Source organism: Prosopis cineraria, unplaced genomic scaffold, assembly GCF_029017545.1.
Source record: "Prosopis cineraria cultivar Desert tree isolate PC_DT_omini unplaced genomic scaffold, ASM2901754v1 PC1, whole genome shotgun sequence".
NCBI classification, from domain to species: domain Eukaryota; kingdom Viridiplantae; phylum Streptophyta; class Magnoliopsida; order Fabales; family Fabaceae; genus Prosopis; species Prosopis cineraria.
The window spans coordinates 4,765,004-4,781,421 of NW_026555332.1; the positions used below are offsets into that span (position 1 = coordinate 4,765,004).

The 16,418-nt window shown below is 34.4% G+C and overlaps 2 protein-coding genes and 1 pseudogene across 4 annotated transcripts; 1 reads left to right on the plus strand and 2 right to left on the minus strand.

Moving 5' to 3' along the window:
* Positions 1–1,084: 1,084 nt before the first annotated feature.
* Positions 1,085–1,666, minus strand: LOC129285687 (mitochondrial outer membrane protein porin 2-like; annotated as a pseudogene).
* A 4,920-nt stretch (positions 1,667–6,586) lies between these two features.
* LOC129306709 (FHA domain-containing protein PS1) lies at positions 6,587–11,651 on the plus strand. 2 transcript variants are annotated; one of them, XM_054947432.1, is made up of 7 exons: positions 6,587–7,030; positions 7,132–7,385; positions 7,989–8,535; positions 8,641–10,067; positions 10,153–10,276; positions 10,347–10,711; positions 11,218–11,651. In XM_054947432.1, the coding sequence occupies exons 1-7, from the start codon at positions 6,742–6,744 to the stop codon at positions 11,458–11,460; spliced, it is 3,249 nt and encodes a 1,082-aa protein (XP_054803407.1). In that variant the 5' UTR covers positions 6,587–6,741; the 3' UTR covers positions 11,461–11,651. The 2 variants fall into 2 exon arrangements, with proteins under 2 accessions (XP_054803407.1, XP_054803400.1); XM_054947425.1 differs by having other exon boundaries at positions 7,989–10,067.
* Positions 11,652–12,044: 393 nt separating this feature from the next.
* Positions 12,045–14,639, minus strand: LOC129304130 (protein SENSITIVE TO PROTON RHIZOTOXICITY 1-like). 2 transcript variants are annotated; one of them, XM_054943794.1, is made up of 2 exons: positions 14,500–14,639; positions 12,045–13,812 (listed from the first exon to the last, which is right to left on the minus strand). In XM_054943794.1, exon 2 carries the CDS (start codon positions 13,711–13,713, stop codon positions 12,208–12,210), a length of 1,506 nt encoding a protein of 501 aa, XP_054799769.1. In that variant the 5' UTR covers positions 13,714–13,812; positions 14,500–14,639; the 3' UTR covers positions 12,045–12,207. The 2 variants fall into 2 exon arrangements, with proteins under 2 accessions (XP_054799769.1, XP_054799777.1); XM_054943802.1 differs by having other exon boundaries at positions 14,603–14,620.
* Positions 14,640–16,418: the final 1,779 nt, after the last annotated feature.

A 16,418-nucleotide genomic window follows, 5' to 3' on the forward strand; every position in this document is an offset into this window, starting at 1 on the left:
CCTTGCGCGCCCCTCCCCCTCCCTTTCCCCTTCTCGTGCTTTAATATTTTTAGGACTTAGCTCATTGGATTCGAGTAGGGAAAAACATACAAAGGCTTAGGATTTATAGAGTAGTCCTCTATATGCCTCTCTTTTGATACTGCCATATGTATTTGTTATTATAATTGCCAACTAGAATTATTTGACGTGTTTTATGCACTACTTACATGATTTTGTGTATAACTAATATATTTTGAGTCCTAAGTTAGTGATTTTTGATTATGAACCTGTGGATAAGGCCAAAATATTTGTGTAAGTAGAAACATATGTATTTTGAGAAATTTGAGATGAAATAGTTGATTTTGTGCAACATTTTCTCCCTCTTTATGTTTTGTGAAAATCAAGGTTGAGTGGTGATTTTATGATTTAAGCATTTTTTTATTGTGGGTGGTGTATTGCACAAGTCCACACGAGTCCATTAAGTGTGGTCGGATGGTTGGTGTAAACTATTAGCACGTGTGGTTGAATTGGGACACTTTATTTGGGAGATTTTGTGAAAAAGTGATCAAAACGAATTTTGGTATCCAACTTTTTATAGAAAATAAGTTTAAATGTGAAACTAGTGCCATTAGTTAGAGTTAGGAGAAAGCTTCGTGTAAATACCAGAACCACCTCAATTGGACGTCGAATGGAGATTTGGGACACGTTGGAAGTTCGCACCCTGTGCTATCATATGACAGCACTGATCTGTCAAATTTCGTGCAATGCGTTTCATGTTGCGCACATGGCACAGAGAAGACACACCACAGCACACCAATCATAAGCTGCGGCGCGCGTGATACTTTTTACACAAAATCTATTTTTGAGTTTTAAAACTCATTATTTGGGTCCTAATTGATTTTCAAGCTTCTGTTTTATTTTTAAAACTCTGATTTAGAGTTCTTAAGTCATGTTTGATTTGAATTGTCAAGATTGGGATTTCTTTAAAAGAATTTTTGAAAAATTCTGTTTATAAAACTTTACAATTTGATAATCCTTTAAAGGAGAAACCCTAAATTATTATAATTTGAAGTAAATTGTGATTTAATCTCAAGGAGGTCACATTTCATATCACCAAGAAAATCATTTGTAGAATTGCCAACCCAAGCTTGGGATTTTTACCTAAGGCCTTTGTGTCAACATTGCACTAACTTTGGTATGACCTCATTCTGGAGGATAGCCCTAAGTTTCCCAAGATTTTTGAGCCTGGCTTTGACTTGTGTCAGATAGTCAACAGCAAATAACCCTCTGACCATAAAAGTGTTCTCATTTGGGGAAATTTTCTACTTATCTCTCCTATAGTGACACATTTCTTAGATTGGTCTAGATGATACACATATGATGTTCTAATGTTGTCTCCCTTGTCGCTACTAAAACAATTTAAACATTTCTCAATATCATTTTGAATTATTAAAGATTTAGAACAATTATCATGATACCAGATGCCAAAAACTTACAGAATTTTCAAAGCATGTGAATCCGGCTTAGTCACACCAATCCCATCAGTGTTTTCGTTAAAAGCACCATAAGTAGTATTATAGCCTGCCTCGGCGCCACACACAGTGGTTGAAGTACCAATGGTGGCAGAAGAATCAATAATAGGTGACTATTTTAATGCAATGACAAGTGTTACAGTAGTATGGTCATGGAAGTATTAAGCCTCTAACTGCCAAAGCCAAAATGAACATATTTTTCAAAATAAATGTGACGATAAATTTCCTTGCTCATAGATACAAACTTCTAGATATGAGAACTCTCATGAGCTCTTAAAATATATTATGGTGAGAGTCTAGCATTATTGGATTACCAACTAAATCAAAAGCAGCCATTCTTATCTGAGAGTGTATATTCTTCAGGAAAAATTAAGTTGCTACAACATTTGTAGTTCCTTGAAACATATATAAGATAAGGCTAATAGTTCTTCATTCATGTTTGGAAAATGTAAAATTGATAAGTAAAAACAATCTTAATTTACAATATGATAGGTTGCTGCCATTCCTTCCAATTCCTTTAGTTTGGCCAACAACGAAGGACCAGTTTAACATCACACTCAGTGCTGCAATAATTAAGACCTTGTACATCTCATTCCCAAAACTTGCCTCAGTAGTTTTTCTAGACTGAAACCATGGCGATAGAATTGCTTAGAGGGGAGATCCTTGATTCTTGAAGGACTTGAAACAAAATTAATCTATATCACTATCCAATTAATAAGAATTGTATAATTCCTATTAATATTTACAAATGTTTTTAAAAAATAATTATAATTATAAGAATATATACTATGGTATAAAATAGTTGCATTTATTATTGATCACCATTGTTCATCATGCACAATCCTTCCCGGTAGGTAAAAGAAAGTAAAAAAATTTGTCACAAGCACAAAAACAAAAGTCTTGCCGTAAAACATATGCACATAAAGCTTACGTCTAAACATCACAAATAAAGAAAAATGGCATAATAGAGCTATCCAATATTTGCCTCAAATTAGGGATGATGCTCATTCCACAGATATCACAGCTATTGAAAAAGAACCAACTAATAATGAAGAAATGTCTCACACCAGTGCCATTCATCGTGTTTCAGATTGAAAACCAGGAAAAAATAAATCAATGACCAAGATAAGAAAAGTACATGAAGAAATCAAAACCTCACCCTTGCCTCATCTCTATTGAGATAACTTCACCGACGACAACAATGATGATAAGGGACGAGAGAGTAAAAGCCCTCAAATAAAAGAACGGCGGCGTCTGGTGAAGCTCAATGTCCCTCCGACGAAAATGAGAAAATGAGAATATGTCCCGCCAAACTTAGGGAACCCCTTAAAGGCGGTGAATTTCTAAAAGAGAAAAAGAAATTCAAAGCGTTATGAAGAAAGGGATGCTATGAGTTGGGGTCTGGGATATGCAATGGTGGCTCCGATATTAATGTCAGTGGCACCGACGACAACTGTTGCAGCAAAAAATGGGTGTGGGTAGTGATGCCTCAGAGGTGGGAGTTGATAGTGCTTGAACTTTCTTTTTAGACGACAGTGATGCTCGAATTGATAAAAAAACAAAAATTAAGAATGAATGAAATGGTTTATGGACTGAAAAAAAATATGAAATTTAACAATTGGGCCTGGGGACTATGAAAAAGGGGAAAAATGAAGTCCCATGGGAACTTGTAACAGGCAAATGCCATAAATGGAGAAAATCAAATTAATTAATGCTTCTATGCAAGCGGTGATTTACAATTTGCATTTGAAAAAAGATGCAGGATAGGATACGAGGAAACATATTAAATGAAATCAACCAATTAGAAAGTAATATTTACATGAGACTAAATTGTATCAACCAATCAGAGTGAAGGTTTTTTTAGGCCATTCATTCTACAATATTTGTATACTCTAGTTGATTGATTGATTGATTGATAGTTGATTTAGACAAATAATCATATAAAAAAAACTAATTAGACTCAATGTAAAAAAAAAATCAATTATAAAATCAGAGGGCATAAAATATATAAGACTCTCTTAAATTTGGAAAAAAAATGTAGAATTGGAACTTTTCTATTGCTAAAAAGTTATATATTAAATAGACTTGCTTAAATAATTGTTAAATAATATAAGCTTCAAAGATTCACCTTACTTAAGAACTGCACCGAAATAATTAATATTCGGAAGCTTAATCATTTTAGGTTTTACTAAACACCCAATTTTTTATATAAAAAATACCCAAAATGTTTGTTCATTTGTATGTCAATATCTAAAAAGTAATTATGCCAAAAAAGAAGTTGTTCTAATAGCACTGCCACCTATCCCTCCTTAAAAAATCTCAAGTTTGAACTTTTTATTGACATATTTATACGTGTCTATTTTGTTTTTATGAAAAGAGTTAAGGTTAAAAATGTTGAAAATAATAAAACTTATTTTTTTTTAATATAACTTTTGCTCGCGAAATCCGTGTGGGCTTATGCTATATATCATACAAAATGCGAAACAAGTAGTGGGTGTACGAATTATATATAAAGCATTTTTTTTTTTGTCAAAATGCCAAACGAGTGGTGAGTGTACAAATTACATCCAAGTTTAGCTTGTACTCTTCTTTTTTTCCATAATAGCTTCTAATATTCTAGCCCACAAATACGGGATCAGATTAATCTAGATTGAGATCGGGTCAGCTCATTTATGAGGAAAGCCTCTATCACACCCCCTTAGGAGATTTATCATGCTGGTTGCATTTTCAAGACTTGAACTTGAGACCTCTGGTTAAATTAGAACAACCCCATACTAGTTGACCTAAACGTTTGATGGTCATGTACTCTTCTTTTTGATAATAAGTTTAGATTATATTCTTCCTTTTTTTTTCTTTTCTTTTTTTAAGTGAGCACTAGTGTAAAATATAGACACCTCTCTAACATGGATAGTTTAAGCTGTGTTCTATTTGGTCCGAATATAGCAAAGAAAAATAATGCTGAAAAGAATAATGAATTTTATAAACTAATTTTGATTCATTATCTACCCTCTTTTCAATAAAATAATACGCATAACAGTAGGGGTGTGCATAATAGTTAAAAGTTTTCTTTTTAAAACTGAAATGGTGGTTAAAAGTTTAAATTATCTTCATAATAAGATTATAGTAATGCACTGTGAACAAATTTTTTTGGTAATGTTGGATAAAATAATTTGATCTTTATACTATTATGACAATTCAGTACGTAAAACTAAAACTAAAAATAAAAAAAAATTTGCAACTTAATTTTTTTATTCTTGAAGAAAATAATAATAGTAAGAAAATCTGTAGTATATTACAATACTAATGACAAGGAGTGTCTGATTGATATATTACATATCTCTCTATTTTTTTTTTTTACCATTAAAATGAAAACTGTTTCATCTTAGACTGCAAGTGAGCCTCTTGAAAAGAGCTAGTTCTTAAAACATGATGAATTAAAATTTAAATACTCTCTCCAATTTTAATTATAAGATAAATTTAACCACTTCATTGGAGTTAAGAAGAGGTAGTTGTGTTATTAATTTTGTTTGAAAATAAAATCAACTTACAATTTTATTTATATTTAAAGGAAATATTTTTAAATTTGCATTATATTCTTTTTCATAGTTAATCAATTTAAATAGGAATAATATTGGAACCACATAATTGATACCTCACCAAATGTCTTATATTAATGATTAGATTTTTTTCAAAAATGTAAGGCATTTTTTGAGAAGCTAGATGTTAAAAAATGTAAGATATTTTTAGTCTTTCGAGATATAATCATTGCATTTTTTAAAAAGTATCTCTATTAATAATGACTTTTATATTTATTATATGGTATTTAATAAAGGTAAATATGAAAAGACATGATTAGTTGAAAAGTAGATAACTATTTTATTGGGGGTGAAATTTAATTAAAAATACTTTATATTTTTAAATGTATAGAGTATCTTATAATAGGACTGGAGAAAGTATTTATTAAGAGAAATAACCACTTTTAATACCCAACAATATTTTAAATATAATTATTTTAATAAATAGTAAGATAGATACTTGTACGCAACAATAACTTTTCCATCTTACATTTCAAAACTCCAGTGCAATTTCACATGCTTATAATAAGATTATGAAGCCCAAAATAAAAATGAACAATTTTGAATTTTCTAAATCAGTCCGCATCTACAAAATGAAAGAATTTACCAATATAAAAGGGAGAATTCCAGTTGAGGACTGAGGAGGAAATTTAATTTTTGTTGAGTCCAAAATATTCTGCAATTTCAATTCAGTCTAAGCGAAAAAAATTAAAAGAATTTTAACAATAAAAATACTAAAATACCCTTCATGTATTATGCAGAATCATTAATTGTTAATTTTCTTACTACACTGGTTAATTTATTAATATTACTTGTAAATTATATCCGTTTGTTAAACAATCAGTAACATTAGTTGTTAATTTATTAACTTTATTTGTTAATTTACTAACATTAATTATGAATTATAACATCTATTAGTAATTTATAATTAATTTTAATAAATTATAAGACCTATCAGTAATTTATAACTGATGTTAGTAAATTAATAAATAAAGTTAATAATTTAATAATTAATGTTGCTATTTATAATTGAAAAACTGATATTAAATTTTATATAATTATTAATATGTCAACTCGTATAATTTTTAACTTATATTCATAAATTAACAAATGAAGTAAGAAAATTAACAATTAATAATTTTGCATAACAGGTGAAGAATATTTTAATTTTTTTTTGTTGAAATTCTTTTGACTTTTTTTTTAAACTGAATTAAAATTTTAAAATATTTTTAAATTCACTTAAAATTAAATCTCTTCTCCAAACTGAAATTCTCCCTATATAAAAATTGCTACATACACACACACACACACACATAATTTTTGAAAAATGGAAACAGCTGTTGTGGTGCATCGTGCATCATTATTACAGGGAATGTAACGCCGGTCGCATGAGAGGAAAATGTGACTAATTAGCCGTTGCCTCACGAGTCACAAATCACTATGTAACGGTCACCTTTTTCAATTGACGAATATTCAAAAATCAAACAAACAAAACAAATCCTTCAATATGCCAAATGCTCAAACCCTTCGGATTTCCCTCTTCTCTCACTCTATAATTAATCTTTATACCCCACTTCACTCTCCCCCACCTTCAACGAACTCAAACTCAGATTCTCTCTGAAGACCTGAGGGAGATTTTGTCACCCTCCGGCGTAATGGCCAAGACCCTGTCTTTACCGGAAGCTGCAGAATTGAAAATCCCAGTCTTCACGGTGCTGAAGAACGGTGCCATTCTCAAGAACGTCTTCATCGTCAACAAATCCCCTGAACCAGAACCCCTAGCTTCTTCCGTTCTATATCATGACCGCCACGATCACATCTTGATCGTTGGGCGACATCCTGATTGCAACATCATGCTCACTCATCCCAGCATTAGCAGATTTCACCTCCAGATTCAGTCCAATCCTTGTTCGCAGAAGCTCTTTGTGATCGATTTATCTTCCGGTAATCCTTACTAGCATTAGCATGTTGGATTCTGTAGCTTCTTTGTTTCTGAGTTTTATTTTAGGGTTCTTGAATCCTGATTGCTTCTTGGTCGTGGGAAGTGCACGGGACGTGGGTATCGGGAAGGAAGATTGAGCCTGGTATGAGGGTGGAAATGAAGGAGGGCGACACGTTAAGAATTGGGGCTTCCAGTAGACTTTATCGGCTGCATTGGATTCCCATAAGCCGTGCCTATGATTTGGAAAATCCCTTTGCATCGGAATTGGATATGACTGTGGAAGCAGAAAAAGGACAGGAGGATGATGCATTGCCTGACGAAGAAGAAGAAGAAGAAGAAGAAGAAGAGATGACGCAGGTACGAATTCATGCTGTGATGCTCTATCGGTGAAGAGGATAAATATTGTTGACTCTTAGTTTCTTCTTTCTTAATAGTATTTATGTATGACCTCGTTAAATCTCTTTTCTGTCCTTTGATATTAACTTAATTTTTAATTTCATGTTTTGAGTCTATTAGTTTGTGTTTAAGTATTATAGATGTAAAAAATGTTTCATTTATTCCCTGTTATTGATTTTTTGTGTAAAGTTGAATTGTGTTAATATGATGATGAATCATTTGTGATCGACATCTTTAATATTATTATTCAGGCAAAATAGGATAAAATTAGATAATTAAAAAGAAAAATGTTAATAGTGATCCACGATAAGATGATGAATATAGTAATGCCTAAGCCAAAAGTCAATTAAGTAGCTTGTGGAAGCTCCAAGAGAAGCCATATTTGATGTCATTGTCATTAAATTGCGCCTCTTCATGGGGAAGCTCTAGCTGTATTGCGCATCAGGCAGGGGTCATTTGGCTTTAGATTTCAGGCATTTATCTTGGAGCATTAGGCTTGTAGCAAGGCTTGTTTGTAAACAAAGTTCATCCTGACTTTACTCTTCTCTTTGTTGTGGCCTGCAGGATGAAAGCTTTTGTCAAGTAGATAATGAAGAAGTTCAATCAGTGGATTCAATACTGGAGTCTATCTATTGTTTATTCACTGATGAGAATTTAGAGTTCATTGCTAAGAAAGAAATTCCTTCACAAGACAGCCTTTCTTTTTACTGTCATGAAGAGGAGAATTGCCCAGCTGATGACCACCCAGGAGCTAAAACTACTGTTGGCCTCTTTGGAACTGAAATATCATATGTGCCTACAAACTATCACAGTCAAAGCAAAGTGTGTGACACAGATTTGCAAGTTCTATCGCCACCTCATGTAAGTGGTAATCTGAATACCACCTCTCAGGGACCACAGAAAATGCCTAATTTTTCTGTGAACAGGGGATCTTTATTCCATGTTGAAGAGGAATTTCAGGGCTATTCTGAAGCAGAGGTTCCCAAAGAGACCAACATTTTAAGCACGTTGGGCGATTATTTGAGAGAAAGCATCTGTTTGCCAGTTGTTGAAGCTGTCCAAGGGACCAAAATGCAGCAATTTCAAGATGATCAGCAAATTGCTCCATTAGGTACATTTACTTCACAATTACCACCTGTTGAGCAGAAGGTTCCCTTCGAAAAGCATAGGTCCAACAAGCTAACAAATCTAGATCCTGCATCTTTTGATATAGCAGGTTCACTTGTAGCGGCTGAAATGCCTAGAGAAACTCGGTCTGTATGTACACTGGGAGATAATGATAGAGGGGCCTACATTATAACAAGTGGGGCAGAGAATCTACTAACTGATAGTACTTTCTTGACAGTTGAAGAAGCTACTCGAGAAACCAAATTTCAACCAATTGACGTTGCTTTGGATTCATTACCTGGTAGTGAAGAACAAATTCATTGTTGCCAAGACCGTAAGCCAAACCAGAATTCTATCGCTTGCCATGAGCAAGGGCACTCAATGGATGGAATAGTTCAAGCTATTGGTGACAATGGCAACAATAACATCTCTTTCATTTCTCTTCCAGCCGAATCCTCAATTACATCATTGTCTGAGGAATCTAACATGGAGATTTCAAACAAGAAAGAGAACCAGACCCAACAATTTCTAGCTGCTACAGCAGGATGCTCTGAGAAGAAAATTCTTGAAAAAAGTGCAGAGTCTACTGAAAATGATTTCTTGTGTAATAATAATAATAACATTTGGTCAAGGAGAGGTAAAGCTACAAGTGCCCCTCAGATTCAGACCAGTAAGAGTCGAGTGAAGAGCAAAGCTAACGTTGATAATCAAGTTGAAGTGAGCTACCAAAAGGATATCAAAAAGAAAGCAAAAGCGAAGGATGTTTTATCAGTTTCAGATGGGGATGAAGAAGAAGAAATCTTCACTCCAGATAAGGAAAACTTCAGCCCAAATGCTCTGAAACTGCGGTTCCAGAAGAAGGGAAAGCTGGAAGAAATCAAACATTTCAAGTCACGACAAAGGTCACACAATTCCAAGGATTACTTAAGCCCTGAGATCTATCTGGGTGAGATCCCCGTTTCAGAAAAAGAGAACCTGAATCTAGAAGTTGCCCATGGACAGAAGTCAGAAAGAAAGCCATTTGGAAGTTATATCAAGTTGGAGCAGAATGTTATAGATATGAGCAATCAGGAGAATATCACAGATAAAACGGTTCCAAAGAATCTTTTATCTGATTTAGATGAGGAAGAAGAAGAATACCATACTCTAGATAAGGAAAATTTTAGCCCAAATACCCTTCAATTGTTGTTACTGGAAAATAAAAGTAAACTAGAAGAACCTACACATTCCAAGTTACAAAAAGCACGCAGTTCAAATGCTAATTTTATCTCCAAAAGCACTTCAGGCAAAGAGAACCAGACATCAGTTGCCAGAGAACAGAAGTCAAAAAGAAGACCCTTTGGCAGTTGTATCGAGTTGGGGGAAGATCAAGGCGCTGTGGCACGGGAAAACAGATTGGAAAGGTTACCCTTACAATCACTTCTTACAAACTCCGGAGGCAAGAGCAGACCAGAGACATCTCGTTCTGTTTCTGCTGCAAAAAACATCAGTGCCATTACCTGTGCACATATTTTGGATGAGAGCAATAACCCTTCTGTAAGTTGAATTGATTGTTAAAGTTTACTTTGAATAGTTCAAGAGTTCATTTATCACACATGCTTTAGATGTGTTTTATTCGCAGCATGTCAGTGAGAGGAGCTGGAACATGGTTGTTGACACTGCATCTCTTCTGAACAAGGAGTCTAGGAAAGCTCTGATGCTTTTGCAGGGTCTCAAGGGAACTCGTTTAATCATTCCAAGGATAGGTAATGGAATTAATATATACATTTTTACTTTACAATACAAATATGGTTCTTAGTCACTCTGTATCTTCAGTTATAAAAGAACTGGACGGCATTAAGCGACAGTTTAGTTTCTTTAGAAGAACTTCAGAGGCTTCTTTGGCATTGGAATGGATTGAGGAATGCATGATGAAGACAAAGTGGTGGATTCATGTCCAAAGCTCAATAGACGAGGGAATGCTGATCGCTCCCACACCACCTGCTACTCCACGTACTCAATTTAATGAAGAGGGTTGGAATTTTTACCTTTCATCCCACAAGAGCTCAATGGAAATTGTTTCACCAACAACTGAGGATCATATCCTTGACTATGTTCTTACGCATAGAAGAAAGCAAAACGATGGACAGTTTGTGCTTCTTAGCGACGATGTCACCTTGAAAATCAAATCCATGGCAGAGGTAGGTACTTTTTCCTACTTTTGCAGCTTCTAATTAGTCATATATCTTTTTTTGATCTTTTTCTACAAGCAAATTTTATTAATTTTTTTCATCTATGAAGCTCCTCACACCACTTTAGTAGGAATGTCACTGTCGTGTAACATGCAACCGGGTTTTTTTTTTTTTTTTGGGTGGGGTTGGTTGTCAGAAATGAAAATCAATTTACCAAAAAGAGGAAAAGAAAAACAAATTTATGGGCTTGGTCATGCACTGAACATAGATGACTCCAGTAACGGAGATTAAAGGTCCTGTTTTAATGAAATATAACGCTTTATAAATTTTTTTCTTGTCGTTCATTTAGATATTTATATACTCAAGATAACACATCCCAAGATTACGTATATTGTATTGTATTCTAGTGTGTTATGATATGTAGTTTTTGAAGTTTGTGTCGATGCCTATCTCTCGTTAACTGCACCTCAGAATGTAGATATTTTAAGATCTTGATAAACTCTCGGATGTTGCAGGGGTTGCCATGTGAGACGGTGCAGGAATTTCGTGATAGTCTAGTGAACCCATTCTCTGAGAGGTTCCTGTGGGTCAATAGCTCTCCTCGAGGACAGACTTGGTGTTGCCAGGATGATGTCGTTTTAAGGCAGAAATATTATCGTTTCCCTTCGAGGAAATCATCGAAGGGAGAAGGTGCCAAGGGTCTGAAGCTTATTCTGCTTCACAATTCTCGTTACAGGCCATTCAGTTCCGCCCGCTAAACAGCTCGGTTTAGCCTTACATTTCATTTTGCATTTGATCCAAAATGCTGTGACTAATTGCTGGTCATAAATATATAATGCATAAGCTTTAGGGGAAGCAAGGTTGAGTTTTGGTCTGTGTTTAATTCTGCCTGATTGTACAAGAACTTCGTTTAACCTACCTTGCATTTGCAATGCCTTTGCATGAAAAATGAATCATCAATTTTTTTTTAATTTTATTCTTTCACAAGTTTCTGATAAGAGTAAATCATTACTCCCTCATGGTTAAAAAAATATATATATTATTACTCCCTCATAATTTTAAAAATAGAAAAGGTTTAACTTTTTTTCAATCTTTTAATGCAAGGCAAATTTAGGATAATTAATTTTCTTTTTCGATTTTACCTTTTTTATTTATTTTGGTTTGAATTTCTAGACAATAATTTATTATGGTTATTAAGTAGACGATGATATTAGAAATGATATTGACTTTTGCATGGCCCAAAAGTCTGAATCATACACACTCGAGCTATTTCTCATGGAAAGATGACAGAGTCCTCTGGCTAAGACAATGACTAGTTTCGGTTTGAATAAAGAATATGCACTTCAAGGAAATGTCTTTCTATATTACGGAATTGCAAGTACACGAGATTACTATGCTTTACAAATTTCAAGGAAATCAGTAAAGTAAATGAATCCCTGCACAATGTAAAACTAGAGCAGCGTCGTCGTAGTCGTCGTCATCATAATCATAGATCATCACAAGATTCACAACAGATTGTCAGAACTTGACTCTCCTCCACATTTAGGAGCATAGTTGAAGGATTCAGACATGAGAAAAGGAAATGAACCTTCAGTGTCTTCAAATGGGGGTCGAGGAAAATCATTGAATTCACCAAAGTTACAGGTTTCATAGTTCAATGATGAGAGATAACTGATAGGATCGTCAGTAATGCCTTTCATATCCATGATGTTTTGAATGCCACTATCACAAGAAGCATTTGATCCAAAGCTTCCTCCCTTGCTATTGTTCTCCTTGCTTTCCATATCAGCCAGCCCAGTTGGTGCTTTTGATTCATCCAAGGGTATTGCTGGTGTATGGCCTTGAAACAGAGCAATGTGTCCAAAAAGCTTGTCTTTCCTTGAAAATGTTGTGCCACATGAACAAAGCCATTTATCCTTACCACAATGCTTTTCATGAGTTTTAAGGTCTGCCATGACAGAAAATTTCTTCGTGTGGCATCTGCTGCAAATGTAACTCTTGTCACAGTGACTTCTTTTGTAATGGTTTTTCACACATAAAATAGTCTTCAGAGGTTGAAACTTCTTGTGATCCTTGTTACGCTTGCAGCCAGGGTAGGGACAGGAATATCTCTTGATGAGCTTTGGTTCAGACGCGGATTCTTTGTTAGGTTTTGCAAGCGCTTCCGGGGTTTTGTACTCATCACCATGGCCTCTCATATGCATCCGAAGATTTGCATCTCTCTTGAATCCCTTCCCACATATTGTACAAAAGTGTGTATGAGGAGCAAGGATTTCTTCTTTTTCTAGCTGTAAAATCTCAAAGGAACCTGGTGGAAGGTTCTCGCCCTCATCCACATCCTCTTCGTCTTTTGATTCGTGTTCTTCCACGTGGATTTGCTCCATTTCACACGTATTAGTCAGGTCAATCTGGTTGGAATGATCAGATATTTTATCTCTAATATCACGTTGTGGTTGGATACTATTACTCATATCCAGTCCAGAAGGAAAAGTCATCCCGGGAATCTGGCCATGCTGTCCAACAGATGGACTGGTGTCTGAAGTAGTCAGCCTGACAGAAGGAAGAAGACTACCTGCTGTAGAGATCAATTGAACTATAATCGACGTCAGATCGGCTGTGACAAGCTGCTTTTCTTGAGTAATAATTTCATCAGGTTGTCTGAATTGTTGACCTTTCTGATCAACAATCAACTGCACTAGACCCTGAAGCTGATGAATCTTATCTTCCAGGAAAGAAAGATTTTCCAACATCATGGTGGGATCCCAATCTTGGAGTTTACCAGTTCGGGATGTGTCGCCCATCTGACAATTTTCTTGATTGGGGATCTTAATCCCGTTGCTTGAATCACATGGAAACAAGGACTGGATTCCGGAGGCTTGGTTGAATTCTTTAAACAAGGCTTCCATCCGGATACCGTAATCTGACATAGAGGGTTCTTCCCACCTCTGTTGACCATGCTGCAAACCAAAATCTGGAAAAGAGGGTGGATTAGGGGAAACTTTTGCCTGCATTTGATACCGAGGGGAGATTAAGGAAGAATTCGTTGTCTGGGTGTCCGGGTGTTAGCACATCAGCTCACCTTCAGATCTAATATAAAATTTTCAAGATTCCTGCCAAATCAAATCTACAATAGATAAGGAAATAGCCATGAACATAATTGAAAATAGAAATATTTGTAACAAAACCTTCGTCAGAACAATAGTTATCAAGAATCAATAATTCATGAAGCAAAAATCTCTCTTGACATACCAAAGCACTAGTTAGTAGAAAACTGAATATTTACTTCAGTGATTATTTTCACCCAAGTCTCTCAAGTCAAGACTTGATGTCTAGACAATCCATTTCCATTTTCAGATTGGACTGCAAGGGTTTTCAATATTTCTTTCTGCACTATGAACAATTATTACCATCACCGCACAAGCAAACAAACCAACCAGTCAATCAATGTGAAACTGTACAAGCCAATCTCATTTTTTAAGAGATCTAGAGTTTCAAATCTCTTCCAAATAGCACAAAATCAATCGAATATCTGTTCTATGGGATCAACGCCGTAATATTTTCACCCTTTTTAATAAGTAATTACCCTAAATTTCTCTTTAGATTTAAATTGGATGTAGCCAGAAATCAATTTATAGAAACCCCACAAATCAATCGATTCAATGTTCATCACAATAAGATTGCTCAAAAACAAGAAGGAGAAGGGAGAAGAAGAGACAATCCTTCAATACCACTAACCCTAGAATTTAGCAGATAAAAGATTCAGAGAACTAACTAGCGAGAGAAAGAGAGAGACTTACAAATCCAAAGCTGAATAGATGCTTGGCTACTTTAATACTATACTCTAACAGATTATCACAAGAACCCAAAACGAACAAAATGAGGAATGAGAAAGAAAAAGACCAGAGAGCCTGAGCTGAATGCTTAAATAAGCACCTTGCGTCTCCAATATCCATCTCTCTCTCCTTCCTTCCTTCCTTCCTCTGTCCCACACAGTAAAAAGTTAACAACGCATGCGGTCAACCCCCACCACTGTGTATTTACTTAGTCAATTTTGGAGAATATATTTATTTTATTAAAATATTAACTGATTTTAATGGGAAAGAATGACAATTAAATTTAAAAAAAATTAAAAATCAATAACGGTTCGATCCTTGATCAAAATTGTTTGAAAAATAAGTTATAAACACTGATTTAAGTAATTATAGATAAAATATTTACATTTTAAATGTAACTTTTAGTTTGTAAATGGGATTTAGATTTGCAATTATTGAAATTAATATTTGCAATTTATTATTTTTAAAAAAATTTCAAAGACCTAACTGTTAATGATTAGCTTTTTTGAGACTTCACTATCCTCCTTCATTTCACTAACCACCCACTGGGAAATTAAAAGCCAAGGGTGATTGGTTTAAATGAAAAAAGTCATTTTTTAAAGTAGGTAGTAAAAATCAAAACCACTTTCATCGAGAATGTTTTCTCCCCACCAAAAGGATGGTGGGATCAAAAATGATTGGAGATCGTGGGATGAATCAATGGGAGCCGTCGGTGAGGTTGTTGATTAGAATGCATGAATCTGAAGGGTAAGCATATAAGGTGAACAAAAATGGAAGAATTGAGAGGAAGAAGGAGACAAAAAGTTTCAATTTTTGATTGGATATCAGCATTATGGGTCCCACACTCTTGGGCTTCATTCTTAGGTTGTCTGGGAATCGGTGATGGAGATGCAAAAAATAAAAAATAGGGATCCTTGTTCGTAATAATTATAAAGTAGCATTATTGGGTATAAAATAATATATATAATTGAAGAAAAAGAGAGTCCGAAAAGACGTGGCAAAAAGGACCAACGTAATGGGGGAGAAAGAACTGGTGGAGGGAAAAAGCGTTAATGTTCCCAGAAGCTGCGTCTTGGCTGAGGTGATTAGGTCCTTTTCATGCTCATGGCCGCACACCCCTTGACTTGTTCATATTAACACGTGCTTCCATGCTCATTCGCCTCATGTCAATTTCTTTCATTAAATTCTCTCTCTCTCTCTCTCTCTATAACTTAGTCTGATCAATCTAATTTTTTCATCGTACTAATTTTCTCAACTTGAGTTAGATTATGTTCGATCGGGTTAGATCAAGTTGAGTGAGTTTTGAGCTTCAATGAATAGTCTCGGCTAAAATCAAGAGCAAAGCTATAACTTTGGCCCAAAAAAAACAGAGAGAGAGAGAGAAATAAAAAAAGAGCGGAGCTACAACTTATTTTTTATGGGGCCAAAATTAAATAGGACAATGATATATAATAAAGTTCTAGAAAATTAAATTAATGACAAGTAGATTATCGTTATTTGTTTGTTGAAAAATGAGATACAAATATTAATTACAGTTGCAAATAAAATAAGAATCCCCATCATAAAATGAGAATTAAATTTATAATTTAAATGTGTTTTTGTCATTGGATGGAACTTCCAAATTTGTAATTAGTTGAATTAATATTTATAACTTATTTTTTTTTAAATTTTAGGAAGAATATCAATGAAAAACCCTTGAATAAATTTAATATTTGATAAGAAAGTAGATGGATTGGAGGCTTGTTAAAATAAGAACTTCACTTAGCTTGTTGATTTGTTAATATTTACTTACTAGAAGTTCTTTTATGAAATTAAATCTTTTCTAAGGTTCTTTATTGATATTCTTTTAAAATTTTATCAAGGACCAAACCTTTGTTGATCCT

Coding starts and splice junctions, on each gene's coding strand:
- LOC129306709 (XM_054947425.1), top strand. CDS start 6,742: ATGGCCAAGACCCTGTCTTTACCGGAAGCTGCAGAATTGAAAATCCCA. Junction 7,386..7,988: donor AAGAAGAAGAGATGACGCAG/GTACGAATTCAT, acceptor TGTGGCCTGCAG/GATGAAAGCTTTTGTCAAGT. Junction 10,068..10,152: donor ATGAGAGCAATAACCCTTCT/GTAAGTTGAATT, acceptor TTTTATTCGCAG/CATGTCAGTGAGAGGAGCTG.
- LOC129304130 (XM_054943794.1), bottom strand. CDS start 13,713: ATGCAGGCAAAAGTTTCCCCTAATCCACCCTCTTTTCCAGATTTTGGT.